Source organism: Saccoglossus kowalevskii, chromosome 13, assembly GCF_978046115.1.
Source record: "Saccoglossus kowalevskii chromosome 13, keSacKowa6.1, whole genome shotgun sequence".
Classification (NCBI taxonomy): Eukaryota; Metazoa; Hemichordata; class Enteropneusta; family Harrimaniidae; genus Saccoglossus; species Saccoglossus kowalevskii.
The window spans coordinates 28,965,564-28,992,841 of record NC_140653.1 but is presented as its reverse complement, the minus strand read 5'-3'; the positions used below and the strand labels follow the sequence as shown (position 1 = coordinate 28,992,841).

The following is a 27,278-nucleotide window of genomic DNA, read 5'->3' as shown; positions in this document are numbered from 1 at the left end:
TATCAAACTGCTACACTATCTTACCTTTACTGGAGGAATGAAAGAGTGGAGACTTTTATTGCTCTGCAACATGTGAAAGATAGTGAACTGAGATTTGATACTACAGCATGGTTAGAAATCAACAACCGTGCGTGTTGTACAGAACATGTAATTATAGCGAGGAGATAGATCACTTTAAATTGTGTTAAATCTTGTATTTGTATCAGCTTATGCCTGGATCAGCTTAGAATTCCATTCATTGCGGTGTTTAGTAATTCCTTTGTGGAAATTGATTTAGCATTATTTTCATACCCGTTAACTTTGCCGTAAATCGTTACTAATCATTGAAACGATAGTCAATTTCTTTCCGAAAGAACCTTCAGCTTAATTAGATCAAACCTGAACAGCCGTCATTGAGATCTTATGCTTAATTTAGGTGAGCTGAGAATAAAGCAATCATTCAATTTTGGTTACCATAACATCCACTGTCATATTTTGATCAAAGGTTACCAGTGTATTTTAAGGTGGGTTACAAACCTGATTCTTCACAATACCAATGTAAATGTGTCATTTTAATAATTGGTAGTGTCTATTATTATAATAATGTCTAATAATAATTTCTAATTAATGAGAATACTACTATAAACACAACAGACGTGTTTCTCTTATTTTAAATTTCACAATTTAATGAGAGGTTTCTATTGGCTGATAAATTAACATTGACATTACATTTATTGCAATAAATAGAATAAGTTTGTTGTGCCAATAATAAGCATCAGTTTTTGTTTCTCTTGTATTTTAACAATGTGCTCAAATCAGTTGAAATTACTTAATAAAAATGTATCTGAATTTAGATGCTTGCTTATTAATTAGCTATTTGTCTTCTCAGTTGGCTCAAATGAATTGAATCGATCATAAAGTTTAATGTCCATTTATAGTTTTAGAATTGATCTATGCACACCATTTGTGCCAAGCTATAAAATAACCTTGTAAAAGTGCAATAGCAAGTATGTACTGTGTCAGCAGGAGCATGTTTGATTAAAATATTGTTATCTTCACAGTATTGTTATTTTTTAAATTTTATACGACAAGCAGTAACCATGAGTTTTATTTGTATTACTCGGTAAAGTTGATTTTGATTGTTATTACAACTGCTACACATTAATATCATCATGCTGGGGTCATACCGTCATGCTGGGGTCATACTGTTAGCTGCTTTAGTTTCATGAAATAAATGTTCATGAAATCGTGAAAATTTCTTTCCTAAAATTTTGTTGTCAATAATGCTATCAAGTCATGAACATTTCTAGCAAGGGAAATAAATGCTATTCACTTCCATCGGACTATGCTTGTGCGTCTTGGATTAGAATGCAATGGGTTTCACTGTATTAGTGCGTAATAAGTTAAGTTATGAATTATAAGGGAGACTTTTGGGGGGGGCGGAACTGGTGTTGCCGTACTTGTACATCTATTGGAGCCATATTGTCTATATGTTTACATTGTATTATTATTTTATAGATTTTAATACTCTGTATTGTTACAGCAGTAAGGATTAGGATAGTTCAATGTTGGTTAAAAACAAGCATCAAGGAATGGTGACTTCACTTCTCATGTGATTTGAATTTCTAGAGTTTCTGAACTGAATACATGAATGTAGTATCTTGCATTTATCTTATATTACTCACTCGTATAATCGTTTTTGGTCAACAGACCAGTCTCAATTACAGACTCTGAAATGAGGGGTGACACAACTCAAGTATTGTGCATGTAATTGAGAGGAATGCGTTGTCTCTCGGAAATCTTCCATCTTCCCCCTTCGAAAAGACTCAATTCTCTCAAAAACGAATGACGTGAGCCTGACAATTGAGCAGAATGTACCTTTTTTTTTTCTGCTGCTTGGTGTGCAGCCAACCATAGGAGTAGAATCCACAATCTCCCTTACGATGGGCAGACATGCTAATTATTTTGCCTCACATTGTCACTATATGACCGAATCATCACCAGAGTGTATTTTTTCACTGCTACCAAAGCATAACCATCAGGTGCTGGGGAATCTCATTAAGTTTGAATGCCTTGAAGTAGAGTTTTCTTTTTTTTGGCACAAAAACTACACTTGCAAGAGAAATCATAACATCTCCAAGTATGATGCCTACTTGCTAGTTTGTTTTTATAGCCATCTTTACTCTGAGAGTAAAGTATTATAGGTGATCAACTACCACAGCACTTTCACATGTGGAAATCACCAAGTTGTGCCGTGACATCACCAAGTTGCGCAAGTCAAGTTGTGACAGTGATTTTTTACCTCAAACTTACTTTACAAATAATCCATCTCATCGATCAGCCATGACAAACTTAGAATACGCACATGTATTACAATTTTAAATCAAGACAATTATATAAAAAAAATATTAGAAAGTTCATGTCCAATATGTGAAAACGAACAAGCTGAGATTAATAATTTGAAAGAGATATCAGGCAAACAAATAATGCTGCCAGATAAAAGATGTATTAACAACGTAGGATAATGCAATTTTAATACTTTTGTTTTTTTATATCACTTTTCATTCTCTGGATTGTTCTGTATTTATGATCTGATTCAAGATTTCCTGCTGATGGCAATTTTGTAGTGTCACTATGTTTCTATATGGTTCTCTGGCATGCAGTGACCAATATTCTTCAATGTTGGTACACAGAAACTATATCACAAGATACATAATACGGTACTCCTTATTTTGTTTTTTGATCTGTTTAAACTTCGTCTGACTGCCAGTTTGGCAATACAAATTGTCTGATTATTTGTTTATGTTCATAACCAGTTCTCATAGATGAATAAGTTGTTCTCAGGTAAACTTTGTATGATAACGGTGCGAATGGGGCTGCAAGTTTGTTTTTTCCCCAGATCTCATCAAAAAAAAAATGGCCGACTGGTGGCCATTTAGTTAGTCCCCGTTCGGACACAGTCCGAAAACGGGGACTTATGTTTTGACCTCCGTGTGTGCGTCTGTGCGTGCGTCCGTCTGTGCGTGCGTCCGAACCTGTATCTTAGAAATGCCTGGACCAATCACAATCAAACTTCACACATACATCATACATGATATTATACATATGCACGTCAATTTGTTTTAAGATCTGATTCAAGATGGTCGAATGGCGGCCATTTTTGTGCTAAAAATCATCAAAATCAAGCATTTCTCGGCTGTTTACAGATGGATTTTGTTCAAACTTGGTATATACATTAGACATTATAGGACCTTGATGCACATCATTTTGTTTTACGATCTGATTCAAGATTGCGAATGGCGGCCATTTTTATGCTAAAAAATCCAAAAAATCAACCATTTCTCGGCTGTTTACAGATGGATTTGTTCAAACTTGGTATATACATTAGACATTATGGGACCTAGATGCAAATAATTTTGTTTTTCAGATAAGATTCAAAATGGCTGACTAGCAGCCATTTTGTATTAATGAATGTGGTTCTTGTGCCATATCTCTGACTTGCTTTCACTGATTATGTTCAGATTTTAAATATTCATTATACATCATGTCATAGATAGACAGATATATTGGTTTGACGATCCTATTCAAAATGGCCAAATGGTGGCCTTTTTTGTGCTAAACAATCATCAAATATCAAGCATTTATGGATGGATTTCATTCAAACTTGGTACATATATTAGACATTACGGGTTTCTGATGCACACCATTTATTTTTCAGATCAGATTGAAAATGGCTGTCTGGTGGCCATTTTGTTTTAATGAATGGGCTTCTAGACCCATATCTCCAACTTGTTCTGACTGATAACATTTTCAAATTTTAAATATTCATTATATATCATGTCATAGATAAACAGATATATTGGTTTGACTATCCTATTCAAAATGGCCGAATGGTGGTCATTTTTGTGCTAAAAAATCATCAAATATCAAGCATTTATGGGTGGATTTCGTTCAAACTTGGTACATACATTAGACATTACGGGTTCCTGATGCTCGTCATTTTATTTTTCAAATTGGATTCAAAATGGCTGACTGGTGGGCATTTTCTTTTAATGATTGGGCTTCTAGAGCCATATCTCTTAAATGCTTTGACTTATTATATTTAAATTTTATATAGTCGTTATACATCATGTTATATATATACATGTGTTCAAAATGGCTGATTTTGAATGCTGTTCCAGAGCAATATCTCTCAATATGGACAAGTACTTGTTTGACGATCAGATACAAATGTCAATCATTTTAATGTTAAAAATCATATTCCTGACATGGTTATATTCCAGCTATATTACTATAAACAAAACTATATATCTTAAATTTGATAACTAACGGGGACTGTGCCATGCATGGCTTGTTTTGTTCATCTTTATCCTACCTGCTTCTCTGGATCAACATTACTGTATCAAACCTGTTATGAGTGTAGTCTCAGTGACCTTAAAATGACTTAAAATTATTGTTATACTTACCTCATTGTTATACTTACCTCCAATGTTTTCAACAAAAGATAGTTAGGGTTATTAAAAAGTTTTTGAACTTTACTGTTCTTGAATCAGTAGTACTAGGTTACAATGGAAGTAAAGATTACAGTGCAAATGGTATGCAGTGTTGTTTGTGTTTCTGAGATATTCTACAAATACCCAATATTCTCGGATAAACATGTGTGACACATTATCTATAAAATATATACTTATGAAATTCCTGCTTGTTTCATAATTGTTATTTCAACTTAAAGTGTTGCAGGTGTTGTGTTTGATGCGGTTCCCATGTGACATATACAACTTGTATAAAATACATTGCTTGTTTACCGAAATTACGCTGGGCAATGACCATAATGCTTTAATTAATTGTCTACATTTATCTTTTCTCAGACCAGTTATTGTAGGTGAGGGCGGTGGTCAGATTCATATACAAGATGGCCGCCATCCTATTGTGGAAGTGTTGCTCGGGGAACACGAACAGTATGTACCAAACGTTACAGAACTTGGCGTAAGTAACCATTTGACTATTTGTTCAGAAACTTGCTGCTAGTAGAAACATCAGTTTAGAAATATTGATTGTTATGTTAAGTACTGGTATGGCATGACAACACTAGACATCTGATTTGAATCAGTAAAAAAAAGGATGTATTTATTTATATCAATTTCTTCAGTTTTCTGTTAAATGGTTCGAACTTGTTAACCGGTATTATACCAATGGAAATTCTGTGAAACGCATTTTTGTGAGTCGAGTATATTAGAAAATTGTTGGTTTCCCTAATAATGAGAAGGACGTGAATTTCCATCATATTGGTGATGGTCTATAGTAATCCTTCCTGATGCTTCCACCGTTATATCCTCGGGGGCGGACATCTGGGCATTTTCACCGCCTGGCAACCCGTGGCGGTGAAAACAATGGCCCAAAACTCACAGAAAACGGTACTTTGGGGTGATTGTTGAGACTCCTCTGAACAGTGCAACAAGATTAGCCCTACGTGTGTAACATATATAAATTTGATTGTTCGGGATTACTTCAAAGTTGAGTTTGTGTTGTTTTCTCGAATTTTCACCGGCTCGACCAGTGTTCCACAGCAGCGCGCACAGAGCCCATAGAAATGCATGGTACAGTGGTGCGCGTCTTAGCAACGTGGAACGTCTGTGATGTAGCTCCGCCCTCGAGGATAGAAACCAAAAACAACGGATTGTGATAACAAAGATTTATTTCAGCAAGCTTAGGTGTGCTTTTTTGTTATTATTATTCAGTCCCTTTGAAAATATAAAAAAAAATCCTAGCACAATCAAGCATATATCGCTATTTCGTACTGTGGAAATATGCGTATGATAAATATATAATCACATGATATATTCTTAGGTTGACGTCAATAGACACTTGTGATGACCGCCAGCCTGCGACTCGGATTGATAAAGAACTCGCTTATCACTTACCGGTATGTCTGTTGACGTCAATCTAAGAGTAAATATTGTGGGATTGTAATATAATAATCAGCTATGTATATATACATGTAGAAATCAATGACCCACACTGTGTGTAATTTCTACTTAGGAGAAAGATTCTCGATGCATGATTATAACCGGTCCTAACATGGGTGGTAAAAGTTCATACATCAAGCAGGTTGCTTTGATAGTGATAATGTCGCAGATCGGTTGTTACGTACCCGCACACTCCGCAAAACTCGCAACATTTGATGCCATCTTCACAAGGTAAGTATTACCTGTTGCTTTAAAGATGTATTTTGTCTTTGTGTGTCGTTGCAAGGGTATGTAACTTTGAAATCTAAGTATAGTGATCTAACCGATGAAGTCTGTAGGCATATGGATTGACCCCCATGTGTCCATTTGTGCACCCATTCATGCAATCATTCGTGTGTCTGTCAGTATTCAGCGGTATCCCACCAATCAAGTTCAAACTTTACACCTGCATTACACATTATATCGGACATGTGCACATATACAAAAACTGTACATTTGTTTCATGATCCAATTCATTATGGCCAAATGGCAGCCATTTGTAAGGCCAAAAATGAATCAACATCACACCTTTTCATTATTCCAGAACTGGATCTCGGCCTCAGATATCTGTAGCTTGTGTATCAGGTGAATCAAACGTCTTTCTAACCAATAGCATCACAGAACTCATAGGACAATTAGAAAGCTTTGAATATACGAAAACTGAAATGATAATATATCCTTTTTACATTACCAGTCAATGTATGATAGTGTAATGAAAACAATATCTACTAAGTGTCCTGGCAAATATGAGCAAGATATCCTCGGGGCGGAGCTTCGTCACAAGACGTTCCACGACACTACAACGCGCACCACGACATGCATTTCTATGGCGCCGGTCGAGCCGGTGAAAATTCAAGAAAACAACAAAAACTCAACTTTGAAGTAATCCTGAATAACCAAATTTATATATGTTACACACGTAGGGCTAATCTTGTTACACTGTTCAGAGAAGTCTCAACAATCATCCCAAAGTACTGTTTTCTGCGAGTTTTGGGTCTTTGTTTTCACCACAAGGGTTGCCAGGCGGTGAAAATGCTCTGATGTCCGCTCCCGAGGATAGACATTACTTACAATATTTACAATTCCGATTCATAAGAAATGATGCATGCACTGAATACAGACAAACCTGTGTATAGGGAACACTGAAGGAATTTCATTTAAATGATCTTTATAGACAAGTGGTCTTTGTATGAAGGTTGGATTTTTTTTTTTATGGATGGCCAACTCATACTTTCGACGTAATATTTGTCTGGAAAAAAATGAGATGTTATTGTTGCAAGAAAAACATTTGAGTTGATCAAGATCAAATAAGTTTGACTTGAGGGAATTAAAAATTGTTTGTGAAGAGAATGCTAAACCAAGGTGAATCTATAAAAAGTATTGCTGAAAAGGGTAGGCACTGTCGGCACAGGTTGCTCATGATCACTGTAGCAAGTTGTCAGTGTAGGCAAGTGGTCTTTATATAGAGGTTTTCATTAACACAGATTTCACTATATCATGTTGACCACTCCCATGATATGGATGCACATCCTAAGACAATCTGATTTGATGTTTTAACTGATCTGTGTATTATGGCTTGTCTTGCCACGTGTACAGTGAAATAAAAGTCTGGATAATTTGAGAAAACAAAATCGATAATATTTTTGTTGCCAGTTGCTTTTATAAAAGGACAACAGATGTGTACTTTACAGAGTATATACTTGGATTTTATTGTTGATGGAACATTAATCCTTAATGAATGGGGAATAAAAAACAAGTGTCAGCCGGGGATATGTTAAAATGCTACAGTCTGTAAAAAATAACAGAACGGTGAAAATAAATTACATATGTCAGCTCAATTTGTATGTTTTTCCAGTAAATCCACATTTATAAATGAATTATCTGATGAAATAATAAATTGTACATTGCTGTTCATCTCTCATTTTTCTAAATGTCAAAAATAGACACAACATGAAAAAGCATCGACTACCTACTGTATATTATAACTTGTCATTTTTTGTTAAAAAGTGTCATTTTCAGATTCTTCTTAAAAAACATTGCTTTGATATTGTGTTTTTGTATCTTGCTTAGAATGGGTGCTTCTGACAATATATGCCATGGCAACAGTACATTCATGGTGGAATTACAAGAGGCTTCTGAGATATTGCAACAAGCCACTGCCGCATCACTGGTAGTATTGGATGAATTAGGACGCGGCACAAGCACCTATGATGGCATGGCCATAGCGTATGCGACACTACATCATGTAGTATCTACGGTCAGTTATCTAATTATTAGTCCTTGTTAGGACGTACATGTAGATGTGAGGTTGGAGACTTGTACATTCACCTCTGTGCATGTGTTTGCACATGTATCTTGGACATACACATAGCTTATACATGATGTCACGTAATGTACACCATGATCTGATTCAAATCAACAGATACTGTTCATTTCAGTGCCAACAAAGTATCAATATCAAGCATTTCTGGCGTTCTGGAACTGAATCTCAGTCGTGCATTGACTGATTGCATCCATATTTGGTAACATACATTAGCGTCATGTAACCTACTGTAAAATGACTAATTTTCACTGGGTTAAACTTTTGCTGATTTACCATTTCAGGCATATTCAGTGGGTTTTCAATTCATGGTTTTATCATTTATATAAAGTGTTCTATGCTCAATTTTACATATTCACTGGGTTTTAATTTAGCGCATTTCCAGTCAGCGAAATAAGCAAAATTAAAACCCAGTGAATAATTAATCCTTTTACAGTATATTGCACATCTTTTTGTGTTACAAATTAGATTTAAAACTGCCATCTGGCTGCCATTTTGTTTTCTGTAATGAATGTGCATGGTAAGCCATATATCTGACGATGCTTGCTCTGATTGCACTCTAACTTTACTTGTATGTTATAAATCATGTCACACATATGGATTCTGATTCAAGATGGCATACCAAAAATGGCAGTTTTTCTATGGGTATACCCCATCTGTTAATGCTTCTCCCATTCTCCCACTGTTTTTCTATGGGTATACCCCATCTGTTAATGCTTCTCCCATTCTCCCACTGTTTTTCTGAATTCTATATGTGCTATTCAAACTGAATTCTGTCCAATAGTGTGATAGTGTGACAAACAACATGTTGCCAGCGACTAATAAATGCACTTCGATACTTAATGTGTACACCCTAAATAAAATATACTACAAGACTGTGAATGATATCATTTGTCAAGTCGAAAACACTGTGCAAAAAGTATTTAAAAGAGAATCAGCACAGACGGACCCAATCACATTTTTGGATTAGCAACGGTGTTGTAAATTCGAAAAAGTTTAATTGTGAAAAAGTGAATTGTATTCTTATTATATGGAGGTTTGAGATTGTTATTTCTTTCCTACAGGTAAAGTGTCTGACGTTGTTTGTTACTCATTACCCACCATTGGCGGAACTTGAAAAAGTATTTCCTGATGAAGTTAAAAACTTCCACATGTCATTCCTTGTCCATGACAAGCAGGAAGGTAAGACAAACATTACCATAAGTGTACAAATGTAATAATGCTGACTTTCAAAGAAAGCCCACAAAATTGATGAACGATAGGTGGTGACATTTTTTTCTGACTTGTAGGGATATACCGGTATAACTGAAATATTTATTATCATTACTTTGTGTAGATGATGATTTGCCGGATATTGACATAATCACGTTTCTGTACCAGTTGGTACCCGGAGTGGCACAGAGAAGTTACGGTCTAAATGTGGCCAGATTAGCTGATATCCCTGTCGATATACTTCAAATAGCAGCACAGAAATCTCACCAGTTAGAGGATGCTCTAATGGCAAAAACGTAAGTGACCCTGGGATACACTGACATACACTTCTTGAAAATTCTTGAAATTTATCTGATCTTCTTGGGAGTTAACATATTGTTGAACATTGGCACAAATACTACTGTCTTTGCAAATCAGGTCTGCTAATTAAGCCTCACTACTACTGTAAACATGTTGAAAAAATGACATGCAATTTTAGCGAATTGTGGTAAAATGGCGTAATAGTGAAATGTTGATTTAGCGAATCTCTCTTGTCATTGTTGATTTCCTGTTCTCACAATACTTGTCTGGCGCGCCAAAACAAATTCGCAGTTATCACCTCGATGAAAACAAAGAAAAACTGTCAAGTGTAATTAGGAAGCGCCCCAGATTTTTATGTTCGGACTTCCGGATTACTGTGTACAAATCCCCAAGCCTTGGCCATTTCGAATTTATAATAAAGTCATTAGCGACAGCTTGAATTAGTGAATCAGTTCCCTCGCTAAATTCGCTAAGACATGCTCGCAGTATATCTTAGATATCTTAATTTGTCGTACGGTCATTTGGTTTTATTTCTATTTTGTTAAGTATTACTAGGCACAGCCATGTTTAGATACATTTAACCGCCAGTATGTACAAATCTAACTTTTTTATAAATATAACAACTTTTTCCTTGTGACCGATTTCTTGTATTTCACAAGTCTCATTATGCTACCAAAAAGACACATCTGAACTATAGAAAAAATATAATCAAGGCATTGTTAGAATAATTTATTTTGGTGTGATCTATTTTAATACTCATCTTGAGTTGCAATTAATGATGTAATTTTAATTAAATTATTATCACCTTTTAATTTAATTTACAGAAAAGGATTGAATCTATTCCAGAAGATATGGACAGCGAACATAGAGGAGTTGAAATCACTTGTATCAACAATTGACGATAAATAAATGTCTCTTTATGTGGGATGTTATGAAAAGAGTGGAGTTGCTTGTTCAGTCATTCCCCGGCGAAAGTTGCTAGAGAAGAGACTGGCAATTGCAGTAGATTTATTCCCAGTTCAACATAATCCAACAAATTTTCGGGTTATGTGTATCTGTCCAAAATCAATTCTGGTCATTTTTTGTTAAAAGTATATATATGAAAATAAGACATACTCGGAGAAATGATCATGCAGATTTGTTTTGGGATTTGAAGAACTTGGGCATTTTTTTGTTATTTCAAAGTGTTGTTACTTATTTTTCTGAGACACTTTAACTAATATTGTTCAAGTGGCATGACATGATAGTTTGCATTTGCAAAGCAAATTTGTTTTTACTTTTGATAAAGATTTTTGTTGTAAAAACCAAACATTATGTGTAGATGTCAATAAGACATCACACATTATGTGTAAATGTCAATAAGACATCACACATTTTGTGTGAAATCGAACATAAAAACAGGATGAACAAAGGTTGTAGCGACATCAAGACATTGCATTGGAGTCAACAAACACAAACATTTTTTCGACATTTCTACGTTTAATAATGAGCTATACACATTTGATGAAAGGGGATTTGGATCATGATGAATTAACGCATAATTTCTTTCTGAAAGATTGGTATTTTTACATTAAACTACAATAAAACGAAATTCAAGTTCAAAATCAAATTGTTTGTTTTTTGTGGCAGATGTTCAGTCTGCGCATTTCATGCTCTGGGCAAAGTCTTGAATGGAAAATCACCTATTGTGGAATACTTTATTTTCGCTGGAATTAATTTTCGCTAAAAAGGCTTTTTGGGCGTTTTGTGTGGAATTTATTTTCACTGATTTTTGTGGAGTTAAATGTGAAACATAGGAAAAAAAGTATATTCGCTAGATTTTATTTTCACAGAATCATCCTTTCAGCGAAAATAGCGAAAATAAATTCCAAGCGAAAATAAAGTATTCTACAGTATTTTCAATCTGTCACGCTGACAATGAATCATGATATATGTATTATAATCCAAGGTCATAGGTGTTATTGATTTTGAGCAAAGGTTTTTGAATTGTGTAAAACCTTCACTAAAACTCACTAGTACTTATGGGATTTCAAATACAATAAATTGTAGACAGACACTATACCATGAACAGTATTCCAAGTGGATTTTGTTATTAATGTCAAAATGAAAACAATTGATATATGTATATGCTTCTTTGGTTTATTGTAAACACACTGTCTGTATCTCAACCGTAATCGTAATCACTGATGTGATTATAGCAGAGACTTAAAGCACTAAGTTCCATTGAAATGTGAAGGTACTTGAGATATCAGTGGGACAACTAAAAAAAATCAGCTAATTTATGTAAATTTAGGTAATTAACATGCATGTATTTCAACCTCAAACGTAATCACATCAGTGATTACAGCAGAGAGTTACATTGAAATGGCTAATTTAGGTAATAATGTGCATCGTTTCAACCATAAACTAGAGCACCTATTCATCGAAATCTACAGAGTGGTTATTGATCTATCTGTGGGGAAGTTAAACTCGGGCTAATTTTTGGAATTTAGATAATAAATCATAGCTACATAGCAATGTCTGGGTCCCAAGCATGGTGTATGTATTATCCACCATATAATATTTTATGTTGCATATTGTTGTACATGTACAGTGCATCTCGGTAAATTAAAATGCTGGCATAATTAATGAGGTCACATGACCGTATATTGTCATCTGATAGGTTAGCTAAGCCTCTTTAGGCTTTAAATTAGGTCATTGAATTTTGTGATAAAGTAAAGAAGTAAAGAGATAATTTATTGCATCCTTAGAAATACAGTGTTTCCATCAGTTTATATCAGTGAAACAAACACATACAGACACATTAACCTCAAAGACTTCCATTGTGTGCTGCACACAGGAATAAAAAATGTATCAAAATCGAGCTATTTCATCATTCCAAAACTGGATCAAATCAAACTTTACATGTGCATTATACAGCAACCTATACAACTGTGCTGGGTGTGTGAGGGCGCAATTCACTTCAGGCCAAACCCATACTAGAAAGTTTGCTGGGTGTGTGAGGGCGCAGTTCACTTTCAGGCCCAACCCATACTAGCAAATTTGCTGGGTATGTGAGGGCGCAATTCACTTTCAGGCCCAACCCACACTAGCAAATTTGATGGGTGTGTGAGGGCGCAATTCACTTCAAGCCTAACCCATACTAGCAAATTTGATGGGTATGTGAGGGCGCAATTCACTTCAGGCCTAACCCATACTAGCAAATTTGCTGGGTGTGTGAGGGCGCACTTCAGACCTAACCCATACTAGCAAATTAGCTGGGTATATGAGGGTGCAATTCACTTCAGGCCTAACCCATACTAGCAAATTCGCTGGGTTTTTAAGGGTGCAATTCACTTCAGGCCTAACCCATACTAGCAAATTTGATGGGTATATGAGGGCACAATTCACTTCAGGCAATAACTCATTAACAATATCACATGGCTACAACTTTTATTTAATATTAAACACTCCATAAATATGACAACTGTTCAAGTACATTACATAATCTAAAAAGAGTCTTAAACTGAAGTAAATAATCAACTACTATGTAAATAGCTGTGATTGTGAATATTGTATGCTTAAATATATGGATATGACCAAATCTTGACAAAATAAAGTTACACAAGGCTAATGTCATGTGGTATAAATGTGAAAACTAAGGAGGCGAGTAGTCTCGATTTTGTTAAAAATGGTCACAAAATAGTTCCGTTTATATTCTGCACTTTCCTTCAAAAGATTGGGCGCAGATAAATTTGGACTAGAAAGTCTGGTGGTGAATATGTTAAGTTCCCTTGACAAAAACGAATTTTAATAAATGGCACCCTCGGAATGGTATATAGCACGTTATGCTTTCAGTGTCCACATTTTGGTGATGGCTTTTATCGTAAAATCTGTATTAGATGCTGCATCCATCATAGAACCCGCACCAATTTTTTTTTTAATACTTGAGAAGCAAAAACTTATGTGTGCAGGTGCTCTAATAAAAGCCACATCCCCTCTGTTGGATTGTACCATTTCATAGAAGCCGCAGCTTCTAATACAGATTTTACAGTACATATTATATTAACACAGGAAATATTTTATTAAAAATAAAAATCAGAGAAAAAAATAGGTGCAGCTTTAATAAAAAAAAATTAAATTTTGTTTCATAATAAGTTTTATGAGTCGTACATTTTTTGCAGTCAAAAAGTATTTAATTGATATATTATGGATCAAACAAATGACAAATGTTGATAAATTTTATGAGATTTGTTCACATTTCAATGTGAAGTTCAGCTACAGCATCAATATTTCAGTTAAAGGGGCATAAGCTGATATTTTTTTTCCCATGTATGTATTTAGATAAAATGCACACACGAGGTACCGTAAATCTGTATTAGAAGCCGCACCCATTTTTTTTGAACAATTGAGTGCCAAACATTCACCATTTCTCATATGTGTAGACAAGACGCTCTAATAGAAGCCGCATCCTCTCTGTTGCATTTTACCATTTTAATAGAAGTCACGGCTTTTAATACAGATTTTACAGTACTGGTACTATGTATATGCGAACAGCTGATGGAAAATGAACTTTTGTTTATTTGTATGCTATTACTATGATTAGCCCATACAGAGCTGACAAGTTTTGATCAAAAGAGGAAGTGAAAATATAGCACATATGTACCGACTATGAGAATAATATCAAGAACACTTACATTGCTTTCTTTGTACACGTTTTGTATATACATTTATTTCAGCCTTCATTGAGTATATGAGACATTGATGTAGCGATGTCAATTAATTTCAATGATTTTTTTCGAAAACTTGGTATTATATTACCGGTATATTGTTCAGTCAATGATTACGGACGGAGACTATATTTTCCCTAATTTTTTTTTGTGTTGATTATTACAAAAAATCTGACCGTCTGCGTTCAGAAACTCTTAAATTATATATACCCCGGTATATGAACCATCTTCCGGGAATATAATAAAGCATAGTGGGTGTTCTAATACTTCATTAAATTCACCATCTTATTTATATTTTCAAAGTCATATTACGACTAAAATGGTCCTCCAAATATACCTCTCTCTGAGCATGATAAAATGTAATTGTAGAATATCAAATACATCACCAAATAGTTCCACTACCCCGATAACAGTCTATGAAAGCTCTCCAAGTGCAACTTTAACATACTACGGTATGAGACTCATCGATAATACTGCGCCATCCATATTTGTGTACGAGTATCGCGCACATGTAGGTAATAACTAAACAAAAGGATACACACGTGCAGTTCTGACGACAGAGTCACTACCACAGGGTTATTGATTTGCACGATATGTAACTACCTACCTGAGAGAGAAATACTACAGTAGGGCAAAAGAAATACACAGGACTGTTCAATATTTTTTTTTTTTTGGAGAAGACAGAAACAGAGGTTGACATCCAAGAAGAATTCGCTCGTGATTAAAAAATAAACTATTTTAGCAATGAAGGAGTTAACATAGAAGCAATCTTTACGAGAGATCACTGCGTGTTATCATCAAAATATAGCCCTTGTTTGACACCTTCAGTTATTATATCTGATAAACTGTCTTCAGTACTGGTCGTTAAATAAGGGTCATCTTCGTAGGTTAGCATCGGTTGATGGGTGGCCCTGGGAAAAATAAGACAGAATATCAATGAACAGTTTTATTTTTGCCACTAGGATATTTTGCAATTTGTCGACTTTGTGAGGACGACTGCACAAAAGTTAATACGCTTGAAATTAGAGTTCTTCATTTGCTCATACAAATAATTTTGACATCACACAAATAAATCATATTAATAGAATCAAACTTCACATATATATCTGAAAAAGGAGCCACTGTGTACATATCCCAGGTGGCTACTGTAAAGTACTTATTTTCACTATTTTTGTTGAAGGGATGAATCAGTGGAAATGCGTTTTTTCCATATGTTCTACTTTCACTCATTGCTACTTCAAGTGAAAATAAATGTCATACAAAACAGCCAAAATGACTTTTCAGCAAGAATTAATAAAAGTTTTTTTTTATTACTTAGACTTTTAATATTAATTAATTATGTGCGTAAAATCATTGTTTACACATTATCAACCAGCCGTTAATATACATTTCACTCAACTGCAAACAAACATTAGTCTGAAGCAAAAAGTTTCATACTGACCCTGGTGTTTCGCCATCTAAGTCATTTAAAGAACTAAGAAAAGAAAAAAAAAAAGCGATTTTTGAGTATTACATTATAAAGAAACAATATCAGTATTTTGAGAGTGAAGTAAGGACCATATGAAAGACATGATAGACTTACTCATAGCTCAGGGACCGTGATGGTAAGTTGCTGATTTTTAAAAATGTAAGTAAGGACTTTGGCAAAATATCAGATTCCATGAGAGCCTGTAGAAATGAATGAAAGCAAAAACAGATTTAACAATTATTTTGACAAAAATGGTCGCCATACTGAATAAGATCACATTTTAATAGGCAACTGAACTTAATTTGAGCAAACACACAAACAAACATGGCCACTAGTTGGCCATATTGGATTGGTTCACAAAACAAAATTATAACATGTTCCTGCAGGTATCCCATATTTATGTCATCTGAAATCTGCCCTGCCATCTCCAACAATATTTTGTTCTAAATGTTGAGATGTAAGCAAATTGTGCATTAAAAATGACAGCCAGCCTTCATTGAGGCACCAACAGACTTCTCAGGTGCAAAACACCAAAAAAGGTTGTTCGTTGGCGATGTTTCAGAAAAATAGGGTTGGTTAGACTTGATGCTCGCAAAAGATTTGGTCAATAATGAACTAAAAAGCTTATATCAAAAAATATAAAAATTAAAATTGACAAACATAATAGACATTATACCTGTAAATAGATTTCTAAGCCTTGTCGTCTTTGTTCCAAAACCTTGGATCCCCAATTTCTGACCCTTTTGGGAGGAAATTCTGGAGTACTGATGGTTTTTTTGAGCTAAACAAGATATATAAAGAATTATTTATGAATCAATACTATAAACAATGTGTTAATATGCATGATATGGAGACGTATATGTAGACGTAAGTTCATTCAAATAACTCCTGTGCAGAACTCACCACCACTCGGTAGTTCACTATATTCAGCAAACTTTGTTGTGTTTTTTGATAAAATCTTTAATATCAAACCAAATACAAATTTTTATCAAAATCTTGTCCAAATTCAATATGCTCAATTAATATGCTATCCAGGTGTGAAGATGGTTGGATAAGACTAGCTTGAATTATTGTAACCATAAGAAAATAATAAAGTTTACAATGGAGACAACGACAACTCGGACAGATATTTTACACTCATACATGTTTTTTTCCATGATAAAAAGCTAGATAAAAAGTATTAGCAGTATTATTGGTGTCCAATGCCTGTATAGCTTCCAAAATTATTATAAGATATCTTCCAAATGACAGTGAATATCACCTTTTTTTTCTCTCCTGACCTTATTTGTAATGTGAACAGTACTCCAGTATAAATGTAGTACATGTTATTGTAAATCTATTAGCAGAGGCCAGTGTATTTTTTTTTCACAGATAAACGATGTCAAGTTAGAGAGAATATCTTGAAAGCATGAATGTATTTGTTAGGGATATTTACCCTGTGCTTCATTCAAATAAAAAAAAAACATTTGGTAATGCCCATTACCCATGAGTCTTTGCAGGTTTCCTTCAATCATTGGCCAAATTTACTACCACTCATCCATGAACATGTAATTAGCAAAGTTTCATTTTAAATTTATAAAAAAAAAACATCCATGCCTGTTATTTTTAATGATATGTCATGCTGGGTTGTATTTTTCTTTATTTTATTGTTTGAGCAACACATCACGGTAGGTCAGTTATGGGAAATGCAGAAAAATATTGCACCACCCAAAGTGTGTGCTACTAGTTTACACAAATCTTTGGCATATGTACCAAATCAAAATATTTACTAATTGTAATTGTTTAATTATAAACATTCTTTATTACATTCATGTAGTTTTCTCAAGATAATCTTACAATATATAATGTAAGCAGTTATTAATATCAATTTTGATAGGATATTTATTTCACAGATATCTCAGATGGATTCTCTTACATGCTGGGCATGAATGGCTGTTCCAACATTCATACACACTCCCTTCACATTTCTATCATACAAACAATTACACTGCGTTCACTTATTTCTGTTGTTTAATATATAGACATTAAATTGGTGAACAACCTAACTCCCACTGTAAAGTTGTAAAGTTTATGTAAAGCATGTAGACCCCTTAACTCCCACTGTAAAGTTGTAAAGTTTATGTAAAGCATGTAGACCCCTTAGCTCCCACTGTAAAGTTGTAAAGTTTATGTAAAGCATGTAGACCCCTTAACTCCCACTGTAAACTTGTAAAGTTTATGTAAAGCATGTAGACCCCTTAACTCCCACTGTAAAGTTGTAAAGTTTATGTAAAGCATGTAGACCCCTTAACTCCCACTGTAAAGTTGTAAAGTTTATGTAAAGCATGTAGACCCCTTAACTCCCACTGTAAAGTTGTAAAGTTTATGTAAAGCATGTAGACCCCTTAACTCCCACTGTAAAGTTGTCAAGTTTATGTAAAGCATGTAGACCCCTTAACTCCCACTTAATTAAGAGATGCAGTTTACCTGACAGGTATTTTAATTAGTTAATTAGGAAACCAAGATGACCTCCCTTGTCCACAAAACTATATATTTTCGGAAAGCTTATTGTATGAATTTTAAAATTTTGTTAGTATTTTTTTTTATGGACACTGTAGTTGGAATTATGCACAAAAATGTGTTTTTTGGTCAAAAGTGATTAAAAAAAAATTAGCTTATAAACCATGCCTCTGTTTCCTGTCAAAATTGGTTTACGGGTACATCTGTTTACTATGAAGAAAGTGCCGTCTTGAAAACTTTCTACCAGTTGTCAATTTCACTAATTCAAGTTTATGCATAAATTAACACACAGGCAAGTTGTCTGTATGATTGTTGTAACACTGTTCAATCAAAAACAATGCCCGACGCTGTTTTCATAATAAACACATTCTCAATCATTTGTGAAAATTTCAAAAGAAAATGTCAAAGCTATTTTTTTTCAAAGTTCTGGGATGTGCACTAAAAGAAGCGGAGATAATTGCTAATTTGCATATTTTATAGTTAAGTAAAAATATATGCTGATTTACATCGCCATTGGATTTAACAGAGTTCCACTGATGATTTTAATTTCAAATTTTCACAGAATACAGATGTTCATACAATGCCATAAAAAATTAAAAAAAATGAAATTTGTTAATTGTTAAGTTTATGTAAAGCATGTGGACCCCTTAAGGTAGCGAGAAGGGAAATTTTCACTTTTTTCTTGATTTTTCAAAAATTGATAAAACGGTTACTTTAGACCATGATACATCAACCCAGGTTTACAAAAGATCGAAATTGTGAAATAACGTTGCTTAAATTAGTGTTTTAAGACGCTAGCAGAAAAGACTGCCGTTTCATAGATATTTGCATAATGTCTATCTTTGGAAAGGATCAAATGATAACATCTTATCTGTATACTCTGTTGTTGGCGATTCTGATATAACAGGTGATAAGCTTCCTGTCGCAAACAATGCGTGTTTATCTAATGTCCATTATCAGCATTATTGTCAGTCGAGACTTCGTCGGAGAAACATGGTCATACAGTCCGGGCATACAGTACTCATTTCACCCAACCTTCCGCTTTTACATCGACCACTTATTAAATGCTTAATTTCCGACCATGTGGTCTTGTCCAACCGGAAACCGACCACATTTTAATTGTGTTTTTTTTTCGCTCGCTCGCTCATTGAAACACTGACCGCTCGCCCAAACACTGATCACTGAACTGGAACCTCTTGTTATGTGTTTTGGGTGCTTGTTCTAGATGTAATATTTTTTATTATTTTAATGAGACACTTACGTGAAAAAAGCATTTTGACAGAGTAGAGAAATGAGGAAATGTTAATGATTAATTCCAAAAATAACGATACTAAATCCACGTCGGCCGGTCTGGTAAAATTTGACATTCATGACATTTTCAAAAATAAGTTACGATCATTGAATGAGTTCAGTCTATACCGTATACCTACGCCCGTACGTATACCGTAAAGTGTTCCCACAAAAAAATATTTTCGACTAAAAACACATGCCCTGACAAAATCGAACAGAACATGTATGAATAATTTATTGGGCTTTAAAAAAACGTGTCAAATTTAGTTATAGCCATAAATATTTGGTGGCCAGTCGATGAAAAACTCAAAGCTCAGGATTCACACGGAAGTCCTTCAGGGCTGAAAATCACCGACCTTACTCTGGTTTACTTTATTTCCCAACTTGCAGAGAAATCTGATTCGCCGTGGACTCTAATGCATCTCAGCCTAGTATTTTCGTTTTGAACTGAGGTCAAATTCCACCCGTTTGTCAAAATATATCAATGTTTTTCAGCGAATAATTTTGAAGCCTCCCACAGCATAAAAACACGCCGGAAATTGGATGATGGTATGACGACCCTTCAATTAGCGTCAAATATGCTTTGTTACAACATCATTGATTGGCTGAAAGTCACATATTCGGAGCATGACCTGGGTCACAGAACCATATTTGTCCGTATTATCAACAGGACCTCGCAAAAGAACCACACCCACATCTTTTTTAGCGCGGAAGTTGCCAACAAATGTCAAAAAACTAGTGAATTTCATGGATTCAAATAAAATAAAGCAAGCGATTGATAAGAATGATTATTAATATTTTCTCCGATGCTCTTCGTTGAATTTTTATTTTTTTTATTTCAAGGTAAGAAATGGCTGGTTGAAGTTGCATCTGATCGTCTTCAATGCGGCTGTTTCACCGCGAACAACTCTAGCTCTGTTGTAGTTTAGCGATGTAAAATAAAATATATATTATAATAATTTAATACTTGTTTATTCAGGGTTTCAGCCCACAAATTACGGACATGGTCCCCATGAATGATTAGGGTCAATGTTTGTCCTGTCTCGGCTGATTGTGTTGAACGATGCCTTTCCTAAACTCAGTATGGAGAAACCAACTGGGATCGACTTTCCAAACAAATTATTGGGACACGATCGACAGACATTCCAAACAATCGAAATTATCAACGAAAGACGAGATTTTTCTAGATATTTACAGACATACTGTCATGAAAAACATATGTGAAATTAACAAATACACAAAGAGGTGTAATATTAGGTTTTATTTTAGGCTTAGAAATATTTCCTTTCACTCAGCCCATGCATGGAACTGCCATTTAGCTTCATGGTCCTTCAGCTTGTCTTTGCCTCGAGGGAAAACAATAATTATACAAAACACATCGCGAAGACTCGACTCGGGTTTGCGCGGTCGAAAATAAAGCGTAAATTGTCCGATCGAATTCAACAAGCGGTCGCAAAAGCGAAAGAAAAAAATGATTGGAAAGAGGAAGCGGGCGGGAGGTTGTGCGAAATAAGTACTGTAACTTTGCGCAACTTTCTTTTAAATTGTTTTATTTTCCAAGTCGATATTCTATTTTACTAATACCATTTTTTCTAACGCAATGGCGAAGGAAAGAAACAGCGTTGACAGACGAGGCAAAGAAAAATCTGCAACTCAGTGTCGCACTCTTGTGCCATTTTGTTTCACCATGAAAACCGTTTTATTAGATCTCTTATCAGAGACACTTGAAGGATTAGCTTGTTTGTAAACTGTCAGCGTGTACAGTGGGACAGTGATGTTTGTCAGAGGATTATCCCTCTTTGTTCATTTGCATAACAATGGAAACCTGAACGTTCCAGAAGTATGGACTCAAATGCCAGCGGTTTTCTTCATTTTTCACGCTCGAGCTTGAAATTATTCATAATCTGACATTCTGTATGAGTTCTATGATATCAGTGGTTAATATGTTTGGCCATTTTTAGTGTATATTTATAATAATGCAGCAAATGTACAGTGTTTTATAAACCAAAAATGTTTTTCGCGTTTTTCTCGAGTTGAAGTTTTGATCGAGTACGACTCATTGGGACCGCCGCCAAATCAAGTGCGTTCGGACTGGGACATTCAAACTCGCAGTTATCGTTCAAAAGTTAATGATGGTGCGAAATATGTCTGGGTTTTTAAAGAAAATGCTTTGTCACAGAATAATAGTCTGTTGAAGGTGTCAAGTATGAAATAATGTGGGGACAAAAAAACAAACCTGCATAGAAATCGGAATAATAGGTCTTTTGATTACCAGGGACACATTTCAATGCACTTGATTACGGACAATGCATGACGTAAATTTCGACAGGAAATTCCACAGTGTGCTCTCGCAATCGCGGACTTAGTCATTTTTACAAGGTCCGCCTTTTTTGATGTCACGTGATCATTATGTAAACAATGACTGTCCAGTTTATGCAAACTTGTACCTTTAAACTTAGTCTTTTGAAATATATAAGCTAAATTACTGTTCTGAACGAGACAACAGGCAGAGAATGTTTTATTCAAAGACATTACAAAACCCTTCTCGCTACCTTAACTCCCACTTACTTGTTTATGCAAAGCATGACATTCGCTGTATCGTTTATCCACGGTATGAGTTCGTCCTGAAATTGTAACATTTACCCTGTATGCCTGAAATAAAATAATATCATATTAATATCAAATTATAATGAAAATACTGCCAATTATGCACAAAGGCAGTATGGCAAAAAATTCCATCACATACATTTGTACTGTCTGAGTGCGTTTTTTTGTGATACGGAACCATATTTATAGTAACTTTCCCTGATTTGTTGTTTTAATTGAGTCGTAATTTAATCACCAGCAATGCTGTGTTCACTCCTGTCTACATTTGTGTTTAGAAAAAATATTCTATTTCTCTCAGGTGCTACATTGTTGCAGTTGCTGATGTAAACAAAGGAAGATGTTTGAATATGACGTAAATGTAACACCCCTAAACACCAGGATACATTCACACAAGTTTGTACGGACGACGGCTCAATTCTATTAGTTGTTTCTGGCATGTATAATAATGAATGATAATAATAATCATCGGCAAGGTATTACTAAATAAATTGGAAATGAATTTACCGGTATATTCTAAATACTTTTTTCTCATGAACTACATGTTGATGCTTGATGCGTACACCCAAAATATCAGTGATAGATAGACTGTGGTATAACAGCGGTCAGAGTCCACCGGACTCTATGTGTACCAGTAATCACACTGTTTGCATGTGACCAATGTTTACAAAAATACACACCCAATGCTAGCGTGATAAATCAAAACAAAAACGACACAGAAGCAGTTTCATGCCTGCTGGGAAAATGTTAAGGATTTCATTCAAAGCTTTTCACAGATCTCTTAACCTCTTCACTACCAGTTCCTTCACAAAATATTCCTGTTTATAGTCTGCACTTTCCGTCGGAAGATTGTGACGAAATTAGCCAATTTTGTTGAGTAAAACTGAAAATTGTCTGTTGGCTATAAGAAAAAAAGTGCAGAAAAATTTGGGCAAAAAAGTCTGGTAGTCAGAGGTTGAATATTAATACTAACAAGAAACATTGTGAACGATAAGTGCTGATTTGTAAAAAAAATTATTTTAATAGTTTAGTCTTACCGGTATTACTTGTGGTTCAAGGTATCCGAACAAAACACCCATCAGACACACCCATTTCATGCACTTTTGTACAGCACAATGACTATTTGTATTTATGAATTTGAAGTTGTATTTATGAATACATATTGAGCAAATTTAGAGTAATATTTTCGTTGCGTGTGGAAAGAAAGGAAACTCCTTCCACAAATTCACCAAGTTTAAGCAGATCGTTTTCCTCGCACGGACGAACAAAGTCACCTCGTTATTCATGTATGTAAGGGGGGTCTAAAAATTACTCTGTGACGCGATTGTGCGACAATTACTGGGAGAGGTATTGCACTCTTCGAAAGGGTCGCAGTGGAAACTCTGCGAAGAGCACGATTCCTATTGGTCGGTTGGTCGAAAAGCGTGAATCCCAATGGTCGATGCTCGTATTATTACTTCTTATTTACAATGTTAAGGGTTCGCTGCATGCCTTATAGAGTTAGTTTTTAGATCCCCTTACATACCTCCGTTGTTGGATGATAAGACAATTGATATTTCGTTAGTTTGGTCGGTTGTTTATTGGATTAAAAAATTAAGCCCAAAACAAACGTGGCACGCGCCCCACCAAAGAAAATGCCATGTTTCTAGTCTGTTCAGTGATCTGAGTGAATCTTTTAGTGGTCTGCGTGAGTCTTTTAGTGGTCTGAGTAAGTCTTTTTGTGGTCTGAGTGAGTTTTTTGTGGTCTGAGATTCAGAAAAAATACTGACGTTTACTTACCGTATACGGACGCTCGTCTTCCGATTCTACCTGCTTAAAACTAGGTATAGAAACCTTAATCATCGCTCGATAATATGGTCTTAGTCATGAGAAAAAAAAGACCAATGTGTGTCCAGGGTATACTAAACAACGACTGGCGAATTGACCTCTCCTGATATTACCAACAACATCACCAACGTGTCGCCATTTTGATAAGCGCCACCTTTCGACCGAATCCGGAAACCATTAAAGGATTTTCACAGCTACTGTGCAATCGTATCACGTTTGGCGGGAGGGGGGGGGGGGGTACCAAGCTAGATAATCTCATCGTTACAACTATTCTGATGTTATATAAAAAATATGATGACCGAACAATAATATAAAAATAATATACAATGCATTAATTGTTATTTGCGCCAAGATCAACCGAAGTACGATATTTGAAATTTCGTATTTTTCTAGAATTTACATAATTTTAATAACGAGCCATGTATATTATATAAAATTCACAACATTTTTGTATTATCAATGATTTAAAGACTAGACTAAAATATTCATTACAATTATGCGCGAGTTCCACGTGTGCGTCAATCAAGCTTGTTAATGTTATGGCCAACGTACAGAACGCAATGGTCGCACAGAAAGGTTTAATAGTGCACGTGTAAACAGAAATAACCAAGATATATCACCTTATAAGAAGGCCAAAAAAACACGTAGAACTCGCTTTGAAAGTGTTTATATTTTTGTATACCGGAGTAATCATTCTTAACTATGGATTTAGAAATAAGTGCCAAATAACGCCCAGCTGACTTATGAAGTGCGCCGTCAGTGTCGGAATGTATAGACACTTTTGTTTAAATAGAAATATATTTTCCAACACCAGAGTACCCATTTTTTTTATCCAAATAAGGAGATAGAAATGAATAACAATGTATGTTGCATACGAACGACTGACTGACTTATTGAGTGCGCTGTACATTCAAATGATATATTAAAAAAATAAAAATCGCATACGTCCGAGAGTGCCTGTTGTTACGATATTTCAGTGTTTCACAATAACTTGTATTTATTTCAGTTGCTCGAAACCATCATTGTGCGAAGCCGTGACAGTTTTGTTTTACAAATAGCTCCATCTGCGTTCAACGTGTTTTAGCACGTGATCTTGTGCATTTATGTCAACATTTGAAATGACCCTGCTAGTTTATAAAATAACAATGAATCTTATAGCACAACAATGCTCTTGAATTTCTCCGACATATCTATATCGATGTGTTCGTCTGAAAGAACTCTTCAAGTTACGTCAATCGTAAGAAAAAAAAAACATCGAATTTTTGAATACCTTAAGCATCATCATACGTTCCCTGTTCTTAAAAAAAGCTCAAACATTTTAATTTTAATCAGGCCCTGCATTTACGTTAATATTAACTACAAAGGCAAAAAAATGTTAATAAATTCGAGTAATTCGTGTAAATATTGAGTTTCAAATCGCGCATGCGCGAGCTTGTGATTATAATTTCTGTAATGTCGTTTAGAGATTCAGCGGACACCTGTTGATGGGCAAATACTAGAGCATATTCCAATAGGAGGCTTTTGTTAGTGGACTAAATACGACTATAAATACACATGCTCACATCAACGAATCAAACGTGTTTTATACCGTACGGGACATAGCAGAACGAGACACCAACGTTTGCTAAGCTCGCTAAGGAAAAGGGCGATTCGCGATTCACGTGACGGGGAAGTTGGTAACCACTGGACGTGACTTTGACTCGGACAAGTAACTAAAACAAGGTAAGTAGTGATGCTATGAATCATTAAATAATGACATGAATCTTGTATGAATTAATTAATTATTTAAATTCATACAATATATATGATTGACATTTTTAAATCAAGAAATGTTTCAATAATCTTCATGAAAGCTAAGTTAAAATACAGCAATCTAAACTCAGTTAAGCTGATTTGATGATTTGATTCAAAATATTTGTATCTTGCGTATTGATGAGAGTGAATTCAGGTGAGTAAACCTCATTCCAAAAGTCTGATTTTCATCATGAAAGTACGACAGCGGAGCGTTCAGTTTAATAGAAACTGGTATCAATACATCTATGAACGTGCCCCATTTGTTCGTTAGCTGGTTTTTGAAGTTGGCAATATGTTTCCGTTTTTCTAAAAATGTCACTCAATTTTAATTACATTAATCATCCATACAAGGCCGTGTCATATTTTATAAAGACATGTCAGTGCGGGTGTTAACAGTCGTAACATGTATGGCTGGGACTATACAAGTTACTATCATCGTGTACGTTGGGAGGTTTTTCGAAATGTTTGGAAAGGAATTATTCACTTGCGCTTTTAGTTTTTAATAAAGAAATTCATTGATATGATGTGGTACATTCTACTATAATTGTGGTAATGGTTGTGTTCAAATAAAATATCACATGGTTGGGATGAATTACAGCGCAGTGCGTTATGAAACCTTGTGACCGATAATGGAGACCTGAAGTCATCCGATATTTACCGTGTTCGTACGATCGAAGCGAGCAATTTACGCCGTACCAGCTGTGTATAATGGTTCGATTGATAGCCGATTCTATGTATACCATCATGGCTCGTCTAATTTCAGCGAAGAAATACAGAACAAGTTAAATTTGACTGACAAATTATTGCTTTGTATTGTTATTGGTTTGCGTGAAAATATTGTTAGGTCGACACGTGAGTTATATCGCGCACCGTTACCTGTAGAACCGTTATACCTTCCTGCGATAAACAAGTTGGCCAATAATTGCTGCCGTGGATATATACCGTAGCCTAGGCGTGATATCGTTTATAGGAGACAATTCAGAATATACGACAAATCGACGACTTCATCATGATTCGCACGATGAATATTTATTCTTACGTGTCTTTGCGATCGTCCAGCAGTTAATCAGAGCCGCCAATGACTGTCACGATCTACCATGGTTTTGAAAAATTACTCAATATGTTTGAAGTTTTTTATTTTTTATTATTTTAATAGTCAGATCATATTATTTTTTATCTTTCGTGTTTTGTTTATTCAAAATATCAAACTGACTGGAGAGTCGCCTTTCTATGATATGGATCTATTGCTCAACTTGAGTCCATTTTTGTTT

General features: G+C 35.0%; 2 protein-coding genes across 2 annotated transcripts in view; one reads left to right on the top strand and one right to left on the bottom strand.

The window, feature by feature from the left end:
• LOC102809104 (DNA mismatch repair protein Msh3-like) overlaps positions 1-10,754 on the top strand; it is a 49,988-nt gene extending 39,234 nt beyond the window's left edge. The window contains exons 18-23 of the mRNA XM_085507177.1: positions 4,848-4,965; positions 6,019-6,176; positions 8,055-8,241; positions 9,369-9,486; positions 9,641-9,812; positions 10,641-10,754. Of these exons, the coding sequence (XP_085363303.1) occupies positions 4,848-4,965; positions 6,019-6,176; positions 8,055-8,241; positions 9,369-9,486; positions 9,641-9,812; positions 10,641-10,725 (838 nt within the window). The 3' untranslated portion in view covers positions 10,726-10,754. The remainder of the gene's footprint in view (positions 1-4,847; positions 4,966-6,018; positions 6,177-8,054; positions 8,242-9,368; positions 9,487-9,640; positions 9,813-10,640) is intronic.
• Positions 10,755-15,099: 4,345 nt separating this feature from the next.
• LOC102809234 (sorting nexin-24-like) lies at positions 15,100-24,348 on the bottom strand. The gene is made up of 6 exons (XM_085507175.1): positions 24,166-24,348; positions 22,351-22,434; positions 16,670-16,774; positions 16,108-16,193; positions 15,967-15,999; positions 15,100-15,436 (listed from the first exon to the last, which is right to left on the bottom strand). Exons 1-6 carry the CDS (start codon positions 24,226-24,228, stop codon positions 15,307-15,309), a joined length of 501 nt encoding a protein of 166 aa, XP_085363301.1. The 5' UTR covers positions 24,229-24,348; the 3' UTR covers positions 15,100-15,306.
• Between the last annotated feature and the right edge of the window lie 2,930 nt (positions 24,349-27,278).

What these genes read in the sequence shown, in the direction of transcription:
- LOC102809234 (XM_085507175.1), bottom strand. Translation starts at nt 24,228, where the DNA reads ATGATTAAGGTTTCTATACCTAGTTTTAAGCAGGTAGAATCGGAAGAC. An exon ending in AAGACGAGCGTCCGTATACG is followed by an intron (nt 22,435 to 24,165) that starts GTAAGTAAACGT and finishes ATTTTATTTCAG; the next exon opens with GCATACAGGGTAAATGTTAC. An exon ending in TCACGGTCCCTGAGCTATGA is followed by an intron (nt 16,000 to 16,107) that starts GTAAGTCTATCA and finishes TTCTTTTCTTAG; the next exon opens with TTCTTTAAATGACTTAGATG.